At 35.5% G+C, this 26,235-nt stretch overlaps 1 protein-coding gene across 1 annotated transcript; it reads left to right on the forward strand.

Moving 5' to 3' along the window:
- Positions 1-139: 139 nt before the first annotated feature.
- Positions 140-25,490, forward strand: phf8 (PHD finger protein 8). Its single transcript, XM_059332615.1, has 22 exons — positions 140-518; positions 2,397-2,659; positions 3,333-3,418; positions 3,525-3,648; positions 4,949-5,109; positions 5,238-5,379; positions 6,449-6,635; positions 7,792-7,954; positions 8,060-8,147; positions 9,885-9,991; positions 10,102-10,193; positions 11,561-11,650; positions 11,740-12,021; positions 12,122-12,204; positions 12,294-12,466; positions 13,717-13,802; positions 15,477-15,598; positions 17,552-17,883; positions 19,070-19,165; positions 19,247-19,356; positions 20,716-21,076; positions 23,848-25,490. Exons 2-22 carry the CDS (start codon positions 2,562-2,564, stop codon positions 23,934-23,936), a joined length of 3,072 nt encoding a protein of 1,023 aa, XP_059188598.1. The 5' UTR covers positions 140-518; positions 2,397-2,561; the 3' UTR covers positions 23,937-25,490.
- Positions 25,491-26,235: the final 745 nt, after the last annotated feature.

Raw genomic sequence — 26,235 nt, forward strand, 5'->3', positions numbered from 1 at the left:
ATATATATGTATGTATTTATGTATGTATACACATACATACATATACACATATATACTTATACATATGTATATGTATACACAAGTTATAAGGACCAACATCACATGAATGCAAGTCTGTAAAAATGTGTTTTGACAAGTAAATAAACATTCTGCAACGGTTTTTTTGTTCCTGAACGCAGCTCTTGAATGTCCCGTCTGCAACTTTATTGTTCTCTCAGCAGCGGACAACGAACAGCCGTGTGACGCTGCTGCCTTTGAAATGGCGTTCATGTAGTTCAATACGGCCGTTATTTGTAGTTATTGTGCTCGTTTTTGGTCGCTTTAGATTTCAGTTTTCTTGTCCAGTGTAAACTTCTGGGGGCTAGCCTCTATATTTGGCCATTCGGGGGTTGATAAACCATAATGTGGTGAAGCAATCTGTTTATAATTTACGTTGCATAATCAGGCCGCAGCTCCCCGCGAGCTCGCGTAGAGATTAAACGGCTTTTGGGTGCTCGGCCTCCCGCCGCTCGACTCCGGTGAGTTTCTACCGTCTAATATCAATTAGGACAGCAACGGCTTTGTTTGACTTACATTTATCAGCCGTGTTAGCTGCATTTAGGTGTTTTAATTCAAGTTTAAAAGCTGCATTAATTGCACAAACTGTTTTCTTGTGCAAGTTGAAGTCTTCGGGAATGCTTAGGTTAACGGTAGCTCCAACGGCTACTGTTGCTACGTTAGCTCCGTTGCTAAGCACGTTAGTGTTCTGATAGCAGTTCAACATTGAGCTTGTTTACAAACACAGAGCTGACAGCTGGCTTCTGTTTACAGCTGCTGAGCTAAAGGAACATGTTTCTGATACATAATCTGGGAAGGAATTAAGATAAATGTTGCCTCTCTAATTATGTTTGAAGAATAACGTTATTGAATAGTTTGGTACTCTCGGGATCAATGTTGTACTTCTGAATTTACTAGTTTAGTTCCTCTGCTAGTTGACTGAACTCACTGAGCTCATGTCTCTCAGCACTTATGACTATAAATACATATCTTTCTTGTTATTGTATAAGCATAATGAAATGCCATAGAAATGCCTCACTTACAGATGCATTCACAAACAATGCAAGGCAAAAACACTATATAACAATACTATAAAACACTAGTAAGAGAAATACTATAATACACACAAGAATAACAAGAAAAAGGTTATTGAATAGCTTGGTGCTCTCAGGATCAATGTTGTACTTCTGAATTTACTAGTTTAGTTACTCAGCTAGTTGACTGAACTCATAGCTCATGTCTCTCAGCACTTACTTTATAAATACATATCTTTCTTGTTATTGTATAAGCATAATGAAATGCCATAGGAGCTCACTTATAGATGCATTCAAAAATAATGCAAGGCAAAAACACTATATAACAATACTATAAAACACTAGTAAGAGAAATACTATAATACACACAAGAATAGCAAGAAAAAGGTTATTGAACAGCTTGGTGCTCTCAGGATCAATGTTGTAACTACTGTATTTACTAGTTTAGTTACTCAGCTAGTTGACTGAACTCACTGAGCTCATGTCTCTCAGCACTTACTTTATAAATACATATCTTTCTTGTCATTGTATAAGCATAATGAAATGCCATGGAAGCTCATTTATAGATGCATTCAAAAACAATGCAACGTAAAAATACTATATAACAAATAGAGCTGGGCGATATGGACCAAAAGTCATATCCCGATATATTTAGACTGAATATCAATATGCCATATATATATAACATAAACACAAACGACCTATCTCCAGTACTTCATGGTGTATTATCATGTCAATGTGCAATTTCAACTGTTCCTGATTTTATATACATCACTGTGTAAAGTCTTAATATTTATTTCATATCCTTTCTTGCTTTAATTAATAAGTGTATATGTCTTAACAATACTATAAAATACTAGTAAGAGAAATACTATAATACACACAAGAATAGCATATAAATAAAGCAGAAAGTGACGGTGCTGCAGTGTATCCCAGTATAAACTCAAATGACCTATCTCCAGTACTTCAGGGTGTATTATCATTTCAATGTGCAATTTGAACTGATTTTATATAGTCTTAATATTTATTTCATATCTATTCTTGCTTTAATCAATAATTGTCTTGTTAATATTGCTTGTTTCTATTCATTGTTGATGCTTGTTCCTATTTTTGCTATCCATGTTTTGCTGCTGTAACACTGGGGATTTCCCTTGTGTGGGACAAATAAAGGGATATCTTATCTTAAAAGTAATCCCATAATTGACAGCATGATTTCACATGAAGATTAAGACAGTGTGGATATTGCACATGAAGATAAATACAGTCTGGGAGAAGAGTGGAGTATTATTTACTAATGTGTGTGTACTTTCTGTTCTGTTTCAACAGGTTTCCAAGTGAATCCCAGTGAACATGTGTATCGGTAACAAGAATCTGGAGGAAAAGTTACTATATTATTGTTAAAGCATTAATTTTGTTAAATATTACCCCCTCACACCTGAATAAGATTTAGACAAATTAACATTCAAAAGGTAATACCCACACACACTCATCATGGCGTCGGTGCCCGTGTACTGCTTGTGTCGCCTGCCATACGATGTGACACGCTTCATGATCGAGTGTGACATTTGTCAAGACTGGTTCCACGGAAGGTAGGTCATCTTCAGATTGTTGATCTTATTGTTGTCTGTGTGCAGAGACATTCAAATATTGTTTTGTGGGAATTTTTACGTGGTTAATTTTAGGCCTGGGCGATATGGACCAAAAGTCATTTCCCGATATATTTAGGCTGAATATCGATATACGATATATATCCTGATATTTTTATCGCAAAGTGAGAGCAAATGTTCAGTCAAAGTCAAATGACAATATGTCACAAGTGGTTTTATTGAAATCGTTTATTTAAGTGAACATAAATACTGTATAACAGGAGTAACTTTTTTTTAAAATCAAAGCTCGATAAAGTGCACATTTAAATAAAAACATATCTTAAATAAAAATAGCCTATGAAATAAAATAGGCCAATCTTTTTCTGAAATAAATATATTTATATGAGAAAATAATAACAAACATTAGAAAAGAACTGAATATGACAAACCCTAGTGAGGGCAGCATTTATATATAAAGAAAGAAAAAAAATTTAACTATATCGATATATGTGACATGGTCTAATTCCATATCAAATTTAAAAATATATCCCCCAGCCCTAGTTAATATCTGTTATCTTGTGTGATTTATTCATGTGTGTATACTCAATATTCAGCCCACCACAGTTCATTTAGCTCTGCTCTCTGCATGGTGGATATAATAATGTTCTGTGTGCAGCTGTGTTGGAGTGGAGGAGGACAAAGCAGCTGAGATCGACCTGTATCACTGCCCCAACTGTCAGGTCACCCATGGGCCGTCTGTCAGTAAGTCCCCCTGCCTTCACTAGCTCTCTATTGTTCAGTCTTAGTTCTTTACTATTTTACATAACAATGCACATGTTGATCTTTCCTCCGTCTCTCCCTTTCTCAGTGCGTAAACGCCGCGGCGGCAGTAAGCAGACAGACAGTTCTGCTGCAACAAGAGATCCCAGTCGGCCTGTGAAGACGGGAAGCCCACAGTTTGTCAGGGAGCTCCGCAGCCGCACATTCCCAAGGTACGTCTCCTCCAAACACACTGACAAGTATAGAAATTAAATCATGATTCTGATTAAATGATAAATGATTGGCATTTTAAAAAAAAATTAGGGGGGGGGGGATTGACATTTTTGAGCCAAAATAAAAATAGATGTAGAATTTCCATGTAGATATATATGTGCCCTCATATGTCAAATCAAATCAAATAGCCTTCATTGTCATCATATAGTCAACTATACAACAAAATAAAATAACCTTCTTAAGGAATATCCAACATTATCACAAATTAATTAGCATTCTGCATGCAGTGTTTTACATTGCTAACTACATCACGTTGCTAACTACGTCACGGTCTTTGGAGAAAAAAGTCCCACACTTTACTGCCTGCTAGCTGATACTTTTTTGCCATTTGTAGGAGATAGAGGAAAGAAACTTTTAGTCCAGCGCTCTGTTGGACAAACTCTGAGATGGTGACACAATTTCTAAATTCATTTTTTTCATTCATTATCCTTCTCCGCTTATCCGCACTCGGGTCGCGGGGGGCTGGAGCTGATCCCAGCTGACATTGGGGCGAGAGGCGGGGTCACCCTGGACAGGTCGCCAGACTATCACAGGACAGACACATAGAGACAGACGACAATAATAATAATAATAATAATAATAATAATAATACATTTTATTTGTAAAGCACTTTTCATTGTTAAAAGTCAAGTCAGATTTATTTATATAGCGCATTTACAGACGGCTGAGCCGCACCAAAGTGCTTCACATAAAAGTGCAAGAAAGTGCAAGAAAATACAGAATTGACAAAATTGACAAAGGTAACAAAGAAAACAAAAAACAAAATTTAATTTAAAATAAATTAAAAGAAGATGGGATATTTTTTAAAAGCACTGTGGGATTACTAGGGCACACTATTCCCTAGCACTTGCCTGAGGGAAAAAAAAAAAAACTTTTATAGAAGGCAAGAGAAAAGAGGTGGGTTTTTGTTAAAAGCAATCCCAAGGTGCTACAGAGTACAACAAGATTAAAAACAGGTTAAAAGGCCAAAGCACAACGATACATTTAATAAAAGGCTTTTCTAAAAAAGGTTTTTAGGCCTTTTTTAAAAGAGTCTGACAATCATTAATGCTCTCATTCACTCCTACGGACAATTTAGAGTCACCAATAAAACCTGAGCTGCATGTTTTTGGACTGTGGGAGGAAGCCGGAATACCCGGGGAAAACCCACGCTGACACTGGGAGAACATGCAAACATGCAAACTCCACACAGTTGTGATCCAAACCAAACTTTGTGTTCTCTTTGTGTTCTGATGACAGTGCGGATGACGTCCTGTTGAAGCCGTCCGGGGCTCAGCTGACAGTGGAGTTCCTTGAAGAACATTCGTTCAGTGTTCCTGTCATGGTGCTGCGGCGGGACGGCCTGGGCATGACGCTTCCTCCAGCCTCGTTCAGCGTCACAGACGTAGAGCACTACATCGGTAAACTGTCTCAATCTACATTTAATTGCATGGAACTGAATGAATTTATGTTAGGATGTTTATGCTGATGTGTTGTAGGGATATTAAAATGTGTTTTCTCAAGCTTGTTCATTCTGTCCTAATTAAAGGAGCAGACAAACAGATCGATGTGATCGACGTGTCTCGTCAGTGTGACCTGAAGATGCGGCTGGGAGACTTTGTTGAATATTACAACAGCCCCAACAGAGACCGAGTGCTCAACGTCATCAGCCTGGAGTTCTCTGAGACCAGGTACGCTAAACATATTCACTTCACTCACTGTCCAGTTCCTCGTGATTTATTTATTGGTTTGTTTTTCAGGGACAATGCACATTCAGACTGTTTATTAGCCTGAAGGCTCATTTTCATTTGTTGTACCTGGCAGAAAATGATCATATTTACTGAAATTACAATCATTAGAATTAAAAAATGTTGTTAAAGTAAAAACACTAGAACCATATTCTTAGAAGATGAGTAATATAAAAGCTGAGAATGAGTGCTGTATGTGATTTTATGAAACAATCTTAAACTCATGGTCAGAATTCCTATTCAAAAAAGGCCTTCATAACTACACTGTAAAAAAGGTGTGTCTAAAAACAAGATAAAAACACTAAATCTGAGGGAAATGATCTTGCTGCATGGACAGATAATTTCACTTGACAAAATTTCTTAAATTAAGATTATTAAATCTAGAAATAAGCATGTTGTACGCTTAAAGTAAGAAATTAACTCTTAAAACAAGATAAATTAAAGCTGCAAGCCGTGATGAACTGGCCCGAGCAGAGTGACCTGATGATTATTTGTTTCTTACCAAGATAAAAAAAACAACTTTAGATTTAGAAGTGTTAGTTTATCTTGTCATCTTGTTTATCTTGTCAAGACTCGAATCACCACCAAAACCCCAGCTCCCTACTATTTAATATATGGAAAATAATTCATTTTTTGTGTTTTTTTTGTAAGAAATTATGGAAAACATCAAATATAAAAATATAAACTGGCATATAAAGGGTTAAACTTCTGAAAATGACTGAATGGTTGGTAGTTTTGAACAAGTCTGAAGTTGTTTAAGAGATTTATGAAAAAATACCTGGAAAAAATATTGATGTATGGTGATTTAATAGCAGTTTTAGTGTGCGTGGGCTTTTTTTGCCACGAGGGTCACCAGAGGGTAGTAAATTTGAGGAGGGCATAAGGTTTAATGTTGCATCTCTATAAAATTCAGTTGATCTAAAAACAAAAGAAAAGAAAGAAATGAGAGTTTCAGTTGTATTGTTAAGTGATATTATGAGGTTATTAAAGGTGTGTGCTGGTCTGGTTTTAGGCTCTCAAACTTGGTGGAGACTCCAAAGATTGTGAGGAAACTGTCGTGGGTGGAAAACCTCTGGCCTGAAGAGTCGGTGTTTGAACGTCCCAACGTGCAGAAGTACTGCCTGATGGGGGTGAAGGACAGCTACACAGACTTCCACATCGACTTCGGGGGAACCTCAGTATGGTACCACGTCCTCAGGGTGAGCAGAAACATTATTTTAGTCATGTTTGGAAAGTTTTGTGGTTAAATGTGTCGGTATTATTGCAAATTAATGCTCTACTTTCTGGTCGACCTGACAAAAGATTAGATCCATTACAGTTATTACAAAATTCAGCTGCTCGTCTATTAAAGACCAGAAAGAGAGCTCATATTACTCCTGTTTTAAAGTCTCTGCATTGGCTGCCTGGGTGCTTCAGAATCTATTTTAAGATTCTTTTACTGGTTTATAAATCTCTTAATGGTCTTAGTCCAGTCTATTTATCTGATTTACTTTTATCCTATGAACCCTGTGGAGGAGCCTCAGCTCTTCTGGGAGCCTTTTAATAAAACCAAAAGTTAGAACTAAAACCCACAGTGAGGCGTCGTTTTCTCACTGTGGTCCACGTCTGAGGAACCTGAAGACCTGAGTGCGTCAGAGACGCTTCATATTTTTAAGAGCAAACTTAAGACTTTTTAATTTGGCTTTTACTTGAACCATCTTTATATATATATACAACCATATATATATATATATATATATATATATATATATATATATATATATATATGGGTCAGTGACAAATAAGGGTTGGCAAGATGTCAAATGGTGTAACCACAAAAGAATGATAAATATGAGCAGAACATATTCTAAAAAATGTTTCTAAAGTTTTGACAAGTAAACATTTATTTTCCTGTATATAATCAGATTTTTCTGGGAAAAAAGTACCTGGTTACACCAACTGACACTGGACTAGATATGTATATATATATATATATCATGCTCTACTTTTTAATTATTTATTTATTGATTTCATCTTTTCTATCTAGCTTTTTTACTTTTTATTATTATTTACTTTTGTTTTTTATTTTATTTTATCTTACCCTAATTTATTTTTATTTATTGGATGTAATTAATATCTAACCTGCCTCCAGTGTTTCCTCACTGCTTGACGTTGAGATGGCGTTTCCTCAGTTTGAGCTTTGTTTTTAATGGGGTGTTTGCTTGTTTCTATGTTTTATTATTATTATTATTATTATTATTATGTTCTCCTTTTTATGTGAAGCATTTTGTGTTACATTTCTTTTGTATGAAAGGTGCTATACAAATACAGTGTGATTGATATTATTATTTAAAGAACTTGTCTCTGTCTGTTCAGGGCGAGAAAATCTTCTACCTAATATCCCCGACCACAGCCAACCTGGCACTGTTTGAGCGGTGGAGCTCCTCATCCAACCAGAACGAGATGTTCTTTGGAGACCAAGTTGATATGTGTTACAAGTGTTCTGTCAAACAAGGAAACACTTTGTTCATACCAACAGGTGAGCTTCTGTTTGTTTTGTTAGTTACACTACAAATAGCTGTACCAGAGTTGTGTCATTCTGGATCAAACAATGTTTACAATTTTGTCATTTTTTCTCTTCCAGGGTGGATTCATGCTGTGCTGACCCCGGTGGACTGCCTCGCCTTTGGAGGAAACTTCTTGCATAGTCTCAACATTGACATGCAGCTGCGGTTAGTTGCTAAACTTACTGTAGCCCCCTTTTGACTAATGTTGTTTAAGTGTAAGAACATTAAAAGAACACTTGTGAAATGAGAACACAAAAGCCGTATCCCCTTTAGGGGTAAGAGTGGCCACCGGGAAAGTTTCAGGCCACGCCCTCTCAAAAGTCCGCTCACTCTGTGTGTCTCCATTACAAAAAGGCTCCCAGAGGGATTTAGAGACTCTGGAGGTGACGTATGGTTTTAGATCGTTGCGTAATCGCTTAGCAGCGGTTTCGACCGTGACGTAACATACGCAACGGATTAAACACGGGAGACTCAACTGTGCCGTCGCTAACTGTGCACAAAGTCAGCAGCTGATCATAAACAAAGCAGCATGGCTAATTATGCACAGCGTCTCCGCTGATCATAAACATAGTGATGGTGAATTAACCAGCATCACTAACTGTGCACAGAGTGTCTGGTGCTTGTTGTAAACAAACAGAGATCACTAAGTGAACACCTCCTGCAGCAGCAGCACATACACACTGTACTGCTACAGAGCTAACTGTTAGCCTGTTAGCAATTTGCAGACTGGACGCTAAGGGGTTAACATCCCCTCCTGCTCTGTAGCTGGGAGAGACTGCTGCAGGATGACTGTGTCACTTCGACCCGTGGCTCCTTAAGAAGAGTAAAACGAGTTTCCAAAAGTCTCCAATAACACCAGGAAACGACGTGGATTTGTCTCCAGTCACTAAGGGGGTCTGAAAAGTCACTAAATATAGCAACAAATTCACTAAGTTGGCAACACTGCTTCACCGGCTTTTTTATAAATGGCGCGTGTTGTTGTCGGGTAGAGTACTACGTCACATCCTGCTTAGCGTTCTATCCAATCAGCTACCAGGCTTTTTTCAGGGGAGAAAAACGACCCTGCTCTTCTACAGGGACAAAAAAAGTCCAGACAAAAGTCCGTATTCAAATTAGGGGTGTTTTGGCGAGTGAGACCCGCCTCATTCCGGGTATTGGGCGGTAGTGGAAACACCCTAAAAAGTGTGGTGGGGGGTGAGAAGTGAAACTGGAACTTTATTTAACTTGATAATTGTTTCTGTGGACTGGGTAAATGTTTCTTTTTTTCACACTACAATTTGATTTTATTCTTTATTTAACTCTAAAGACAAAGGAATTCTTACAATATTTTTGTTTTATTACAAACATAAAATTGATTTACAAAAGCAAACAAAGAGGTATTTCCCACTTGAATTAATAAAGAGCAAACCTAACTTTCACCAAACTTTACTTTAAAATAAAACAATAAAAGCTGCATTTATCCCTGAAGAAAACACACTTTTGTAAACATTTTTTTTTTGCATGCTGAATAACAAAATCGTGCATGAGGGGCTTGCAATGTCTTTCACAGTTTTTTTTTCATTTTTAAATAAACCATAATTTAGAACGAATTGATGAAATTGGTTTATTATTCAGCTCTAACTCTTAGCAGAAAATTAAACAGGAAAAAACACTTTGCCGTGTTGGAGACAGGCGATTGCTTTTCTGGTGTAATCTTCCACAGGATTAATAATTAATTTTCATGACTTTTCAGACAAACATAAATTTGCTCAAAAACTTTAAGCTCTGAATTACTAAAGTCTGTCACAAGTTCCTAAGGCTGCTTCTTTTCGTTTCTGATCACATCTCTATCGAGGTAATCTGCAAGTTTGTGTCAATAACCGCTATTGATTAACTTTTCCTGTCCTGTGTTTTCATTTTTAGGGCATATGAAATAGAGAAGAGATTAAGCACAGCAGACTTGTTCCGTTTTCCCAACTTTGAGACGGTGTGCTGGTATGTTGGAAAGCACCTTCTTGATACTTTCAGAGGTGAGGAAGTTCACTGCATTTCATAATATTCATGTTATGTGAACTTGAGTAACCTGTGTTGACTGTCTGTCATATTGATATTAGTCAACATGTGTTATTTTCTCTCACAGGTTTGAGAGAAAACCGCAGACATCCTGCCACGTACCTGGTTCACGGAGCGAAGGCCTTAAACAACGCCTTCCGCGGCTGGACCCGTAAAGAGGTAAGAAAAAAAATCTTATCTTTTCTTCTTTTAAGTCATTATGTAATTCTTTACTCTCTTCTCTTTTTATTTATTCCCTTTATAACTAATTGTGACATTAATACGCTGGAATTTATTTAATTTTGCACTACAAACTGCCAACAAATGGAGCAGAGGTGCAACAGCAAAATTATTATAACATGACATCATATTTTTATGTAAATCATGACATGATTTTTCATCTCAAAAAGCAGCAGTTGCAACATTAATGCCATTTTGGGAAATACATCTTTTCAGTGTTTTGCCAGAGTAAAAACATTGTTACCGCTCATGTCTCAACAATGTGTGAATAAGTAACTTGGAGTTCCTGTTAGGTGGATTTTATCAGATGAGATGACATTTTTTATTCATGAGAATGTTGAACTTCTCATCTAACTCTCCAGCTGAATTTCCCCTCAGGGATAAATAAAGTAATTTTGATTTGATTGAGCAGAGTGAAGAAGTGAAGAAGTTTTTTTTTTTTAATTTTCAATTCAGAAATGTTTTACTTGAACACCAGTGTTTCTCCTACCATTATATTAGGGAGGTGGCCCACCCCCCCAATGGCACCCCCCACCACCCTTGACGATCAAGTTAATTTTATTTTATACATTGCGCCAAATCACAACATAAGTAATTTAAGGTTACCTTTCTTATATATCTTGTCCTTTTATGTAACAAACTAAATGAGCTTATGTTCTTTATCCTATTTACACAATGGCGTGTCATTTCTGTCTCTACATGGTTGCGTCGCCTGGCGAAGTTCCGCCCCGTTGCATGCACACAAACACGTGCGCCAGGGTTTCCCATTAATGACCTAGACTGTGGCGGCCTCCTCCCAGACATCCGCGTGCATTCACACACGCACTGAATTTACCGAGCTGCCCACCCAACTTCTCTGCTGCAAAACAATTCCAGCATGACAGAGAGACGCCTGAATGCCTTCCTGTTTATCAGTCCCGCCTCCACATCATCTCTCCGTGATGAGAGATGATGATGGTGATCCAAACCATCCAAACACACTGTTGCATACGCCGTTCGGTTAGCATTAGCAGACAATTCAAGTTGTTTTAATCACAAAAGGCTAAACTGTGCCTAACGGTCTGAATTACTTCCTGACGCTAAACACATGCTGCTTTCAAAATAAGAGCACAATGTGTTAACAGAATCCACCACAGAATTTACAAGAACACGCCTTGAATAAAATATACAAGAACCTTTATTCTCCTTTACAATAATAATAATAAACAAACCTTGAGGAAACACTGACCACTGTATTATTTTGCTATTAAAATTAACTGCAAAATCCTTTGTGAGATGACTGATTGTTGTCTCGCTGCACTCTTTAGGCTTTAGCAGATCATGAAGTGGAGATTCCAGAAACCATCAACACTCAGACGCTAGTGAAGGACCTGGCCAAGGAGATTCGTCTGGTTGAGGTAAAAAAGTAGAATCAGTGAAAGTTTGTTTATGTTTTTTTAATGTTTATATAGAATTATTGACTGACTAAACATTGCTCTCTCTTCAGGACATCTTTCAGCAGAATATTGGTCGTACCGGACCTCAGTTCCCTGGCTCGCCGCTCTCCAAAGCGCCTCTGACCACCTCTCAGAACTCTGGACGCCCGCCTGGAAAAAAGAAAGGACCAAAGCCCAAGGAGGTGATGGGGGGTCTGGGGCCCCCGGGAACCAAGAAGAAGAGTCAGAAGGGGCTCCTTAAAGCAGAAGCAGGAGAACTCGACCTGATTGAGATTCACACCAAACACACACTCAAAAAATTTCAACCTGGCAAGTCCAAAAACAAAAACAAGGTACGGCGTTTGCAGGTATTAGTGATGCTTAGCTGTATTTTTGTGTCTGAATATTTCATCCTTATACTTTCTTGTAATTCTGTGAACGTTTTTTTTTCAGTTGGAGTTGCCTTTAGAGGAGTTTGAAGGGAAGCTAAATAAAAGCAAACTGAAACTTGTGCTGACCAATGGAAAGATCCAAGGGTAAGCTTTTCAGTCATTTCCTGTTACTTATTTGATCTTCTGGCTCAAGCAAAGTGTTGTGCTCTAACCTGCTGATCCTCTGGCTTTAGTAAGAAGGATGGCAGCAGTAACGGTGCAGGAAGAGCAGGAAAATACAAACATCTCGCCATAGAGGGATCCAGTCTGTCTGACGACTTGGAGTCTGAAGATGAGCTGCAGATCGATGAGACTCCTCCTCCACGACGCAAACCAGCAGGACCCAGCAAGAAAAAGAAAACAAGCGGTGAGACTTTAAATCGATTGACAAAAAAAACACAATTTATCGTTGAAAGAAACTGTTAAAAACTGTCCAACAGTCCTTGATTTATGAAAGTTTCTGATGGCAAAAGTAATTTACAATTGTACATTTATCAGACGCTTTTTTCCAAAGTGGCGTACAGTTGAGAGTTAATACAACACAAGCAAAGATGAAGTCAAGAAACATAGCAAGACTAAGTGCCGTGGGTTAAGTTTGAGTCCATTAGGACACAAGTTAGGGCTGCACAATTAATCAAATTTTAATAGTGATCAGGATTTTAGCTGCCACGATTAAATTAACCTGATCGTCTGCGATATTTCCATTTTAAAATGCGGCTCTCCTGCATATCTAATCAAGCACTTTCTACACCAGTAGTCCTCCAACCACCAGGGGGTGGGGCCGTTTTCCTCCCCTGAAAAAAGCCTGGTTGCTGATTGGATAGAACGCTAAGCAGGATGTGACGTAGTACTCAACACCACAACAACACGCCACCATTTGTAAAAGCCAGCTAAGCAGTGTTGCCAACTTAACAACTTTGTTGCTATGTTTAGCGACTTTTCAGACCTCCTTAGCGACTATTTTTCAAAAAAAGCGACTGGCAACAAATCCAGCGACAACTCTTCTTAATAACTAGATCCCAACATTAAATTCTGCTCCTCAGCAACACTGTGAAGCCATGATTAATTCTGCTGAGATGAACGGTCACTTGACAAATATTCACTGAAAATCTGTTTACACAGAGCCGAGTGGAGAGGACAGGATATGGTGCGAGTAGAGGTTGTAAAAATGCATATAGTTCAATATGGAGACCCTATTTTTCTCCAACATTTTTGACACTGTAGGCACTTGGAAAGGTGTCTTATATATAAATTCCAATTGATTTATTTCATTATAACTGTGTTATTCTGCATAAAATACCTTTTTGGGTTGTTCCCACTTCTAGCCATGATTGTGCTGATTCCATAGAGCTGCAGGACTTTTATATTCTCTACTCTAAAAAGAGCAAAAAACACGCTGAATTGGTTTGTTGGGGTTCAGAGGGTTTAATTAATGTTATTACAGCTCTTCTAGGTCATGCTGTATTTCTTTTCATTCTTTTAGCTGCCAGTGAACTCCATGAGGGATCAGTATAGCTACTTAAATGTTTGGACTGTTTGCTAATTGTAGAACCTTTAAGTATTGTTTTTAAAGCCACCTTTCTACTGTAACTGAACTCTGTCTACATCCACTTTCAGGTCTTCCGAGGAAGCTTCCCAGAGCCAAACCTTGTTCTGACCCCAATCGCATAAGGGAGCCAGGAGAGGTGGACTTTGACATTGAGGTTAGATTACAGATACAGCGATTGTGTTCTGTTGCCAGTTCTTAATACGATCTTTAAGCTGTAGTAGCCAGTATTAGTAAGCAAATAAATCTGTCTCAGGGGAAGAAAAAAACAACTTCAGACATGCCACTGCAGGATACAGCTGTAAAGATCCTGTGATTGTGATGACATCATCAGAGCTGTAACAGTTTTACCAATCTCTCCATGTTTAGGGCTCATGGTTCGGTGCACAATACACAATATGTAGACTGATGCAATAAATGTGAAACCAAAATTCATAAGCGCGAGTTTTCGCTCTGCTGTCTGTTCAAAATTAATGAAAAGAAACGTGTCCTTCTGCATTCATTTTAGTTAATTTGTTGTTGAACCAAACACACTGTACTGTGACTCCTGGGATTTTTCATAAGTTTTAGTTTTAATTTCATTGTCAGTTTTTGTTTTCAAATTCAGTTATTTTAAATTAGTTTTTAGGTTGTGTTTGCTACTTTTAATTAGTTTTTTTGTTTTGGAAATGCTTAGTTTTAGTTTAGTTTTTATTAGTTTTAGTTTTTTTGGAATGGGGTATTTGTTGGGTGCCAGATTCAATAAGGTCACAATAAATGTTTCCTTTATTTCCTTTGTCTGATCCATCTCAGCCCCAATAAGTTTATTAAGTCATAAAACCAGATAAATGGAATATATTTCATGAAAAAGCCAAAAAGGTTTATGTACGAGAAAAGTTGATAAAGATGAAAACGAAGGACATTTTCACTATAATTTTAGTTAGTTTTAGTTGGTTTTGTAACCACAAAATACAGTTTCAGTCAGTTACCGTTTTTTTTTTTAAAGTCTCGTTTTATTTTTATTTCAGTTACCATTCTAGTTTTTGTCATTTCGTTAACTATAATAACCTTTATTAGAAGTTCAACATTCTCATGAATAAAAAAAGGATAAACAAAAAGTCATCTCATCTCATAAAATCCACCTAACAGGAACTCCAAATAAACTTATTCACACATTATTAAACACATGAGTTTTGTAACCACAAAATACAGTTAGTTATTGTTTTTTTTTTTAAACTCTTGCTTTTATTTCAGTTAAAGAAAATGTTTTTTCAATTCTAGTTTTCGTTATTTTGTTAGTGTTCATTAACTAAAATAACTTTGGCGTCTGTGTACCATGACAACCAAACACATTGTGGCTTTGAGATTAGCTTTGTTTTCTTTTCACACCAAAACAAACCAGATTCGACTTCTAAATTTAGCATCTTTCTAGCCACAGCTCATCACAGCTTGTCATTGTTTGCCTCCTTCCTCCTGCAGAACCAGATAGCATCGGCTGCTTTGTCACGCTTATGACAAAGACACATGATATAGACATCATTCACATCAGTCAGACCGGTTATCAGCATATCACTTTTCACTCGCTTATTGCACAATATTAACAACCAATCAATGATGAAATTGCAGGTTTGAATGATGTGTTTTGGCCTGTCTTAACAATAACTAATGTTGTTTTGTGAAACAGCTACATAGCATTATGTTTTTCATAGTGTTGCCAAAAACTCTGCCAGTGTTTTAAGAGCAGAAATCTAACTTTGTTTTCATATGAAACGTCATGTATTATCTACCAGCCCTTTTTTATCACTGCACTGGTTCAATAATAACAATAACATGTTTGTGCATGTGGCTGCAGGAGGATTACACCACAGATGAAGAGGCGCTAGCCGCCCACGGGGTGAAGGGAGGAGCGGGGGGCATTCTGGACTTATTGAAGGCCAGCAAGCAAGTAGCAGGCCTGGACTCTGCAGCACTCAGGTTAGATCTAATGTCTTTCTTTCATTGTTTTGTTAATTTAATAGAATAAAAAGACGACTCTGTGAAGGTATTTTTTAGAACACATTAACCCTTTGATGCACAACATGGTCTAAAGTGACCCGACTAAGTTTTTATGTTCTATATCTTTGCAATAAATTCATTACATCATTCAATATTCCAGGTTTTCCTCAATTAACTTGTTTTTGATTGTCATATGTCCTGATTTTTTGTTTTCATTTCTTACTTTTTGTATCACTACGCTTCTAATGCACAAGGTCATTTTTTGACTCATGTGTGTAAACTTGATGTAATAATACAAAAACTATTTTTCTTCATAAAGTATGAAAGGAAAAATAGATATAATGATCTGTTGTAATAAAAAAAAGATATTCAAACACACAGCCAGCATGAAATAATATGGGAAATGAATGTGGGTCATTTTTTACCCATGTTTACCTGTTTACCCAGGTGTTTATATGTTGAACAACAAAGGGTTAAATGGGTGATTGTCATGAAGCCAGTCTAAGTTCTGTGTGTGAAGATTATAAGGACATACTTTATTAAACTAAATATATTTCACTTTTATATGAATGAACAATATAACCAAAATGAGGCACAATTCATTGTTTTGGGTTAAAATAATATTTTCAAACATATTTTCGATTCACAATTTCATTACTGTAATGCATCCAGATAAAAATGTCATGGTTTCCTCACACTTATATACAATAAATATTTAATAAACTGTATAAAAATAAATATACATCTGTTTGAAATGTATAATTTAACAGAATATAATCAAATATAATGGTTTTTGACAATGTATAAAGAACAAAATCTGAATGAAAATTGAATGGTTAAATGTTACGGTAATGATAGAATTGTTTGCATTAAAAATGTTTATATTTTAATAAAATACATTTTGGTGATACCAGCTACCCTTGAGCATATTTAAATGCTTGCCAAAGGAAAAAAAAAACTTTCGTTGTTTTTTATTTTATTTAAAAATGTGTAATGGTAATGAATTTTGCTCACAGTGTCTCTAAAAATGTCAGAAAATACCTTAAAATTATTTAAAAAGATTATAAATTCATATTAAACAGTGACTTTAGATTGTATATGTTATAAAGGGTCAAAGAGCATTGAATACATATTTTCTTTGACCCTTTATAACCTGAAATTTTTAGAGACGCTGTGAGCAAAATTCATTACCGTAACACATTGTTAAATAAATAAAAAAATGTCCTCAAGGGTAGCTGGTATCACTAAAATGTATTTTATTAAAATATACACACATTTTAATGCAAACGATTCTATCATTACCGTAACATTTAACCATTTTTTCTCATCAATTTTCATTCAGATTTTATTCTTTATACCATTCTACCATTATGTTTGATTATATTCTGTTAAATTAGACATTCTTAAACAAATGTATATTTATTTTTATAAAGTTTATTAAATATGTATTGTGTATAAGCGTGGGGAATCCATGACATTTTTATCTGGACGCATTACGGTAATGAATTTGTGAATCAAAAATATGTTTAAAAATATAGAAAATATTATTTTAACACAAAACAATGAATTGTGCCTCATTATGGCTATATTGTTCATTCATATAAAAGTGAAATATATTTAGTTTAATAAAGTATGTCCTTATAATCTTCACAGACAGAACTTAGACTGGCTTCATGACAATCACCCAATTGTCTACATTTAATTTGAGTTTCTTCATGTTTGAAGTTATGAATCATGAGCTTTGGATAGCAGCGACGTGAGCAACAGTTTAGAATACAAGAGGGAATAATTGTCTCACTGTGTTGCTACAAGAATCCAATAACCTTTGAAAGTTGCATAGTTGACATATTTGCAGTGGCTGCGACACTCCGCTATGTTTAGGAGGTTATTTTAGAGATGATGAGTGATTGCCCAACTCTGTCCTTCTCCCAGTGAGGAGGCCCCGGCCTCTCCCAGCACTCGGGATGCCATACAGGGTATGCTGTCCATGGCAAACCCCCCTTCCTCCTCTTCATCCTCCTCCTCTTCATCTCCCCTATCCATTTCTGGAGGCCTGACGGAGGGCTTGGGGGTAGTCAAGGAGAAGGGCGGCAGGGCCGTGTGGGTGACCGGAGGAGTGAAAAAGACGAAGAATCCTGAGAAGAAACCGATCATCCAGCGGCCGGGGAAGCGGCCAATCAAACGGCCGGCTCGCCACCTTAGTGATGACGACAGCCCAGACGAGCAGGAGACTCTGGGAACCTGTTTTAAAGATTCAGACTATGGTGAGCAACACGTTTACACTGTAAAAAAGGTCTAAAAACAAGATAAAAACACTAAATCTGAGGGGAATTATCTTGCTGCATGGACAGATAATCTCACTTGAGAAGATTTCTTAAATTTAGATTGTTAAATCTAGAAATAAGCATGTTGAACGCTTAAAATAAGAAATTAACTCTTAACCCATTTAAGGCGGGAAAGCATTACCGCATTTCTACCATTAAAACCGGGGGCGCTGTTGCGTTATTCTACCATTAAAGGCTGGAAAGCAGATACATAGTTTTGTAGTATTTGTAGTTTTTTCCACCTATCTTCGGTCTCTTGGCCAATGAAATGCATCAGAATACATGTGGGAGTGTCGCAATGCAACATGGGACTTTTCCAGAACTTTAAAATCACCACCAAAAAAAGACACAATATGACCAAAAAAAGACACAAAATGACCAAAAAAAAAGACACAAAATTATTTTAAAAAAGACACAAAATGACCAAAAAAGACACAAAACTATTTAAATAAAGACACAAAATGACTAAAAAAAGACACAAAAAGACACAAAATGAGAATATGTGGGAGTGTCACAATGCATCATGGGACTTTTCCAGAACTTAAATCATGGTGGAAGACTACTATAGCGGAGGGAGCTCAGATATAACAGCTATAAGCATTTCTATCTGCTACAGAGGCTGAAAAATCTATTATTTAGTAGGAAGCGTTGACTCTTCTGTTGAATTTTCAGAAAAACTTCAGGTTTTAGGGGCTTATTTTAAAATCGGCCAGAGGTTTTACAGGCATTTATTACAGCCGTTTTAGGCCTAAATGGGTTAAAACAAGATAAATTAAAGCTGCAAGCAGTGATGAACTGGCCCGAGCAGAGTGACCTGATGATTATTTGTTTCTTGCCAAGATAAAAAAAACTTTAGATTTAGAAGTGTTCGATAATTTATCTTGTTTTTGGAGTTCTTATTTTAAGCGTTCAACATGCTTATTTCTAGATTTAATAATCTTAATTTAAGAAATCTTGTCAAGTGAAATTATCTGTCCATGCAGCAAGATCATTTCCCTCAGATTTAGTGTTTTTATCTGGTTTTTAGACCTTTTTTTCAGTCTGCAGCTGAGCAGATCAATACTAGTCAAATCACTAAAGTTTTTATTGGTCAAGCCAAAGATTAATGATGTAATTCTTGTCTAAGTTTACCCATCCTTGGAGTCTGATGAGGAGGACCACGCCAACAAGGCCAAGATGAAGCGGAAGAAAAACTGGGACGACACACCTTGGAGCCCAAAAGGTAGCTGGCTCAGACACACCGACAGAACGCTTTCTAGCTCTCTGATGGATTATCTCTTAATACTTTTATTTTTATTTATAGCCAGAGTGATGCCCACCCTTCCCAAACAGGAGCGGCCAGCCAGGGAAGGGGCGAGAGTCGCATCTGTAGAAACCGGTCTAGCAGCAGCTGCTGCCAAGCTGGCACAACAAGTGAGTGGGAAACAAAGATTATTGGTCTTTGAAGTCGGTTCTAAGTCTGGTAGGCAACCTGAGGCTCCGGGGCCACATGAGGCTCTTCAGGCCGTCTGCAGTGGCTCCATGTGGCTGTAACACAAAAAAAAAGCATTTTAAATGTAATTTATCATTGGTGTAGCCTCAAAGCAATTTGTATTCTTCAATTGTGAAATTTTAAGCTTATATAGGGCAATAAAGCATTTCTTTTTAACATACAGTCATGGAAAAAATATTAGACCACCTTGTTTTCTTCAGTTTCTGTTCATTTTAATGCCTGGTACAACTAAAGGTACATTTGTTTGGGCAAATATAATGATAACAACAAAAATAGCTGATAAGAGTTTAATTTAAGAGCTGATATCTAGACATTTAACATTTTATTTTTTATTGTTTTTTTTTTTTATTGATGATAACCAAAATCATTATCAAGAAAAACCATGGAAAATGGCTAGATATCAGCTCTTCATTATTTAATGGTCTAATAATTTTTGTGACTGCCCCCGCGACCCGGCCCGGATAAGCGGAAGAAAATGGATGGATGTATTATTCAACTAAAATGTGCATCATGGCTTATGAAAATCTTAAAAAGCCTTAACCTTTACATTTTGCCAACTTCAAGTCTAGTTTTGAGTTTCCCTAGCTAGACTAGCTTTCATTTACAAACTCCAAAATCAACAAATGGTTAAATGTTACGGTAATGATAGAATCGTTTGCATTAAAATATGTGTATATTTTAATAAAATACATTTTGATGACACCAGCTACCCTTGAGCACATTTAAGTGCTTGTAAAAGAAAATACTTATTTTTTGTTTTTTTTATTTAATTTAAGAATGTGTTACAGTAATGAATTTAGCTCACAGCATCTCTAAAAATGTCAGAAAATACCTTAAAATTCTTTAAAAAGATTATAAATTCATATTAAACAGTGACTTTACATTGTATATGTTATAAAGGGTCAAAGAAAATATGTGTGTGTATATATATCCTTTATTTAACAAGGTAAAAAGTCTCAGAGATTAAAAAATCTCTTTTCCAAGAGAGACCTGGCCAAGAAAGCAGCATAAAAAGTGAACAGTTACAACATTTAAAACACAGTTAACATAAACAATTAAATACAGTTAAATACAAATCCAGCCATCACAACAGTGAGAGAGCCTCAAGTAGAGACGGAGCAGTCACACTGACCAAGGGAAATTATCTCTTTATCCTTTTAGAATTGATTTAAATGTATCCAATGCTCTTGTATTATTGCTATGAGCTGCACCATGTTCATAAGAATCACCCAGAAGTATCAAAAGAAAATGACTCCTTTCTATTATTTTTTCTGATTCAGGAGCAGCAGAAGCCTGCCAAGAGGAAGTACACCAAGAAGCAGCGTCCTCCTGCTCCCGTAGCTCCTCCTCCCCCCGTTCAGCCGGAGCCGGCCCCGCCCTCACCTCCTCCTGCTCCAGAGTCTGCAGCAGACTTCAGCCCAGACCGGCGGATGGATTACTACTCTGCCAGCCTGTTGGACCATGAATACACAGCGGGGCCGGGACCCTTTGGCCCCGGAGGCCCTCGAGGCAGCGGCGCCATGGCCCCCGGTGTGTTCCTCACCTCACGCAGACCTTCACTCTCTCCTCAGAACAGCAGCTCTCACTCTGGGGCGTCTCCTGCAGGCGCAGCCAGCCAAGGCACGACAGGAGTGGGTCAAGGTGAGAATTACTGTAAAACACTCACATCTGTCATTCATACCAGTTTAAACTAGGGTTGGCACCATACTAAAATGTTCAACTCGATACCGATACTCAGGAAAACATTCAATACTCGATACCATTTTCAATACCACAAGGATAAAAACAAAGACCCCAAAATTTAACAGGAATATTTTTATTAACAAGAAAAATGCAACATGTAAAAATTAACAGTACCACAGGTTAAATATTTATAATAAAAAACAGTTGTGCATAAAGAAACTGCAACTATGATAACAAGCTTCAGATACTCGATACTTTTGAAAATGAGTATTGTATCCGGATACAACGTTTTAGTATCGATACTTTTTTGAGTATCGATACTTTTGACAACCCTAATATATATATATATATATATATATATATAAAAGCACTCACATCTTTAATTTCAGAGCCGATATCTAGACATTTAACATGGTTTTATTGATAATAACCAAAATCATCAAGAAAAACCATGGGAAATGGCTAGATATCAGCTCTTCATTATTCAATAGTCTGATATTTTTTTAGGGCCGGGACTCGATTAAAAAAAATTAATCTAATTAATTAGAGGCTTTGTAATTAATTAATCGAAATTAATCGCATTTTAATCGCATATAAATATTTAAAGTTTAAAGCTATGATAACCAATAACTCTGCCTTTCACTGGAACTGTTTTTTTTTTTTTAAACATTTTTTATTTTTATTTTGTGAGAGCATTATAATACAGTGTAGGGCTGTGCCATATCGTATCGTTGACGATAATATCGGTATTTTTTTTTTTATGGTTTAAAAAAATGCATATCATGATATTGGCAACATTCCTACTTCTTGATGTAGTGGCATAAGGTTGAGTGTCTGTAACACAGTGTGTTAAGAGAATCCACCACAAATTTACAAGAAGACTGTCAAAATAAGATGCCTTAAATAAAACATACAAGAACCTTTAATAAAACATACAAGAACCTTTATTCTCATTTACAAAATTTCATTAAAATATGCCCCCTGGAACCCCTAAATGGTTATTTTTATTATAAATATAAAATTATATTATTATTAAGAGTCAAGAGTAATTTTTTTGTATTTGGCAACTGTTGAGATTTACACTTCAAACTACATTTTAGATTTTTATGTATTTATACAGACTAAAAAAAAAAAATATTTTCTATATCTTTTTAAGTATTTCCTAATATCGTCTAGAATATCGCTATCGCAAAAATAGCCTGCAAAATCGTGATATTCTTTTAGAGGCATATCGCCCAGCCCTAATACAGTGCTTACTTTCAGACAATATACAATAGTATTTCTGCCACTCACAATCAAGTTTTTGTTATTTACAAAACAAGAAACAAGATACAGAAAGTTAAGTGTATTACATTTGAGAATTTTGAACAAACTGGGAAAGGAAGGCATATGTAAAAGAGCATATAGAAAGAAAAAAAAAAAGAAATTATTCACCAGGGAGTTTCGAAAAGAAATATAAGTAATGCAAACGAATCATTAGACCCAATGAAACGTTAAATACTAAAGTACAAAACAGCATTACAGGGTCATCCATACAGTACTTCTGTCTGCTCCAGATTAACATCTTCAACCCACTTTAATAGGACCACAGTTTAATACATTTATCTTAAGTTATCAAAATACCAAATAAATATTCATCAGTTTGCCTGACCTATAAATCTAAATTTCCTAAATATAATATGGAAAACTGCATGGGTAAGTTAGTGTTAATATGCCACTTACACTGTAGCTGTTTTTAATGTTTTTGTTGTGTTTTGTCTGTGCTGTTTCGTGTTTTCTCTTTACTCTCCACATCATTGTAAATGAGGAGTTGCCCTCAATGATTCCTCGAGAAAACAAATAAAGGATAAATGAAATGAAAATATCTCAGCCAAGGTTATAATAGTTTTGCATCTTTCATTAGTTTTAGTTTTAATTTCGTTGTCAATTTTTGTTTTGAAATTCAGAGTGAGTTCAGAGTGGGTTTGCTAGTTTTAATTAGTTTTTTTTTTTTTTGGAAAATGCTTAGTTTTTATTAGTTTTAGTGTTAGTTTTAGTTTTTTTCGTAATGGGGTATTTGTTGGGTACCAGATTCAATAAAGTCACAATAAATGTTTCCTTTATTTCCTTTGTCTGATCCATCTCAGCCCCAATAAGTTTATTAAGTCACTACCACATAAAACATACAGTATATCAGTAAACTTAATAACCAAAGAGAAAATCATAATTATGTTTGATGTTTGTTTGTGTCTAGTTTAGTTTTAATGTTATTTAATGTGTTAAAGTTCTTATTTATTGTTGTTTTATTTATTTATTTATTTACTTAGGTTGCTTTTGTGATTTTGTTGTTGTTCTTTTTCTTTTCTTTTTCTTTTTTTTTTTACTGTGTTTGTCCATTGGTGATTTATGTTGTGTTTTGTTTAAATTAATAAAAATAAAAAAAAGTATATTAAGTCATAAAACCAGATAGATGAAATAGATTTCATATTAACCAAAAAGGTTTATGTATGAAAAATTTTGACGAAGGACATTTTCACTATATTTTAATTCGTTTTGTAAACACAAAATACAGTTTCAGTTAGTTATCGTTTTTTTTTTTTTTTTTTTAACTCTTTTTTTTTTTTTTTTTTCAGTTAACGAAAATGTTTTTTCAATTCTAGTTTTTCATTATTTTGTTAGTTTTCGTTATATAACCTTGATCTCAGTGCCATTTTTTAACATGTGTTTCCCCCCTTTTTCTTTTTATTCAGGCAAGCGTCCAAAGAAAGGACTTGCAACGGCAAAACAGAGACTGGGAAAAATTCTGAAAATTCACCGTAACGGCAAACTTCTCTTGTGAGAGATGTTGGATGTGGCAGCAGAAGACTTTTAAAAGGGGGAATGAAGAAAAAAATGGCTTTTGTGAAAGTAGGTCGGAAGGAAATAGAGATAGTGATCTATATTTTGTACTCGAGATAAATTTGTTTACTGTTTTCACCTGTTAACAAACCTCACTATATCTTGTCCTACACCAGTTACTCTGCCCAGCAAACTAGCAGCCTGTTTATTGGCACTCCATTTATCCATACGGTATTATTTAGAGGCACATCTGAGACTTTATACAAATGGTAAAGATGACATACCATTTGACATTTCAAAATGACACATGGACAGTTATTTAAACAGCGTAACAAATTGGCAATGGTTTTGTTTATTAAGGCTATTTTAGTGGCTTTACTTATGCAAAGACAGTCTACTGTCCATCATGAATTTTTAAAAGGGAAAGAAAAGCATTTTTTAGTTAGTTAGGTTAAAATGTAATGTCTGTATAGACCTCACACAGAGGTGTAGTCTTGTATTTTTAGTCTTTTTTTTCCCCCTCATAAAACACATTTTTCTGTGGTATGATAATTATAGGATACCAGTCTTTACACAGAATAAAATAGTTTTGCAAAAAATGCAGTGTATGCACACGGTCTACACCCAGGATTCCCTGTGTATTAATATTATTTTGAGGAATTTGTCTGTGACGTTTGTATAACATTTTCCTTTATAAACTGTAGCGCTACACATGAAGACAAAGCACTCAGCCGATGCCAAGAGTAACATCATACTATTCTATTTATTCTGATGATATTTATTTAACAAGACAGCATTTAGCCATCCCCCAGTCTGTTTTTAATGATTTTACCACCTCGACTTCTCGGTCCCTCCTTTAATTATTTACAACCACTTATTACATTTACACAAATCGTATCTATTACTTTGTTAGATTTTTTTTTTTTTTTTTTTACAGTTTGTTGTCATTGTAAATATTTGTAATATTTGTAATTTATATAGCTAATTTGGAAAGCAGAAAAGTATAATGAGATGAAGAGACTAGTTTCCTGCAGCAGTCTTGGGCCGGATATAGAGATGTGCTTTCTTTCCACAGAATGTACTAGTTATAAAAATGTTGGCAGAAATGTAGATTTAACTGTGTGAAAACATTGTGAAGGTGCAGGACATGAATTGATGTGTAAATATATGTTGTAATTTAAGTTCTTTTATAGTTCAAAAACTTTGAAATCTTTCTTAACATAACTTGTACATGACACATTGCTGTATTTGGAAAATATCTGAAATAGTTCATTTTTTTTATATTTGTACGCAGTAATTGTCATGCTTAGTTTGTCATGTCGTCTTGTCAGTGTAATAGCGGAAATGTTCTGGAAAAAAATGCCCTCGTTTAATTTCATTCATTTAGTTTTATATTAATTATTGTTGATATTCACTCTTGTGTTGGTGTGTACTGTGTGTTTTAAACATGACATGTTTTAAATCCAACCTGGAACAGATAAAATATACCTTGGGCAAAAAAACAACTTTTTTCTTTGGATTTATTTTAGAACAAACTAATTACCAAATGTGTGATTTTGTGTGACAAATGAATGGTTTTCTGTTTACTAAGCTTCAATCTACTGGAGTATTTATTTTTTAATTGGTGGGATTCAGGTAAAACTACCAATTAAGATTAGAGTAATATGCTGTTGTTTTAAACAACGCTTTAAAAAAATGATTATATTGAATATTTTTCAATATTAAAGTACAACTGACTGTTAATAGGCCATTTTTAATATATCTTCTGAATGATTTGTTGTATTATTCCCCAGGGTTTTTATTGTTGTACAAATTATTCTACATCTAAACATTTCCACTGCTCAATTTTTAATTCCTCATCCCATTAGGGGTTAAATGCACAAAAAAATGTCCAGTCTTTATTTCCTAATTGTCAGTGAGTTTGAATACGCTTTCATATAAAACCAAATTATCAGAATCAGAAATACTGGTTTCACTATAGTTACTCAAACCAAGAATAGAAAGCATTTTTTTTTTTTATAATTCAAAGTTTTTATTATATTTTCATTATTACCACAGAAAAACGAACATCAAATGAAAAAGAGGTCATAAAAAAAGTAATAATAGTAAATAACTATAATAAAATCAATAAAATAAATGAATAAAATACTAAATCTCAAAATAAATTAACTTTAAAAAGACAGGCAGGTGAGTAGGCATTATTTTATATCATTTTCACAATTTAATTTCCCCAACATCTTCTCACACGCCACAGTCCCCATCATCTGTGTTTTGCACATAAAGCATATATATTATAGAAA

Source organism: Centropristis striata, chromosome 5 (genome assembly GCF_030273125.1).
Source record: "Centropristis striata isolate RG_2023a ecotype Rhode Island chromosome 5, C.striata_1.0, whole genome shotgun sequence".
Classification (NCBI taxonomy): Eukaryota; Metazoa; Chordata; class Actinopteri; order Perciformes; family Serranidae; genus Centropristis; species Centropristis striata.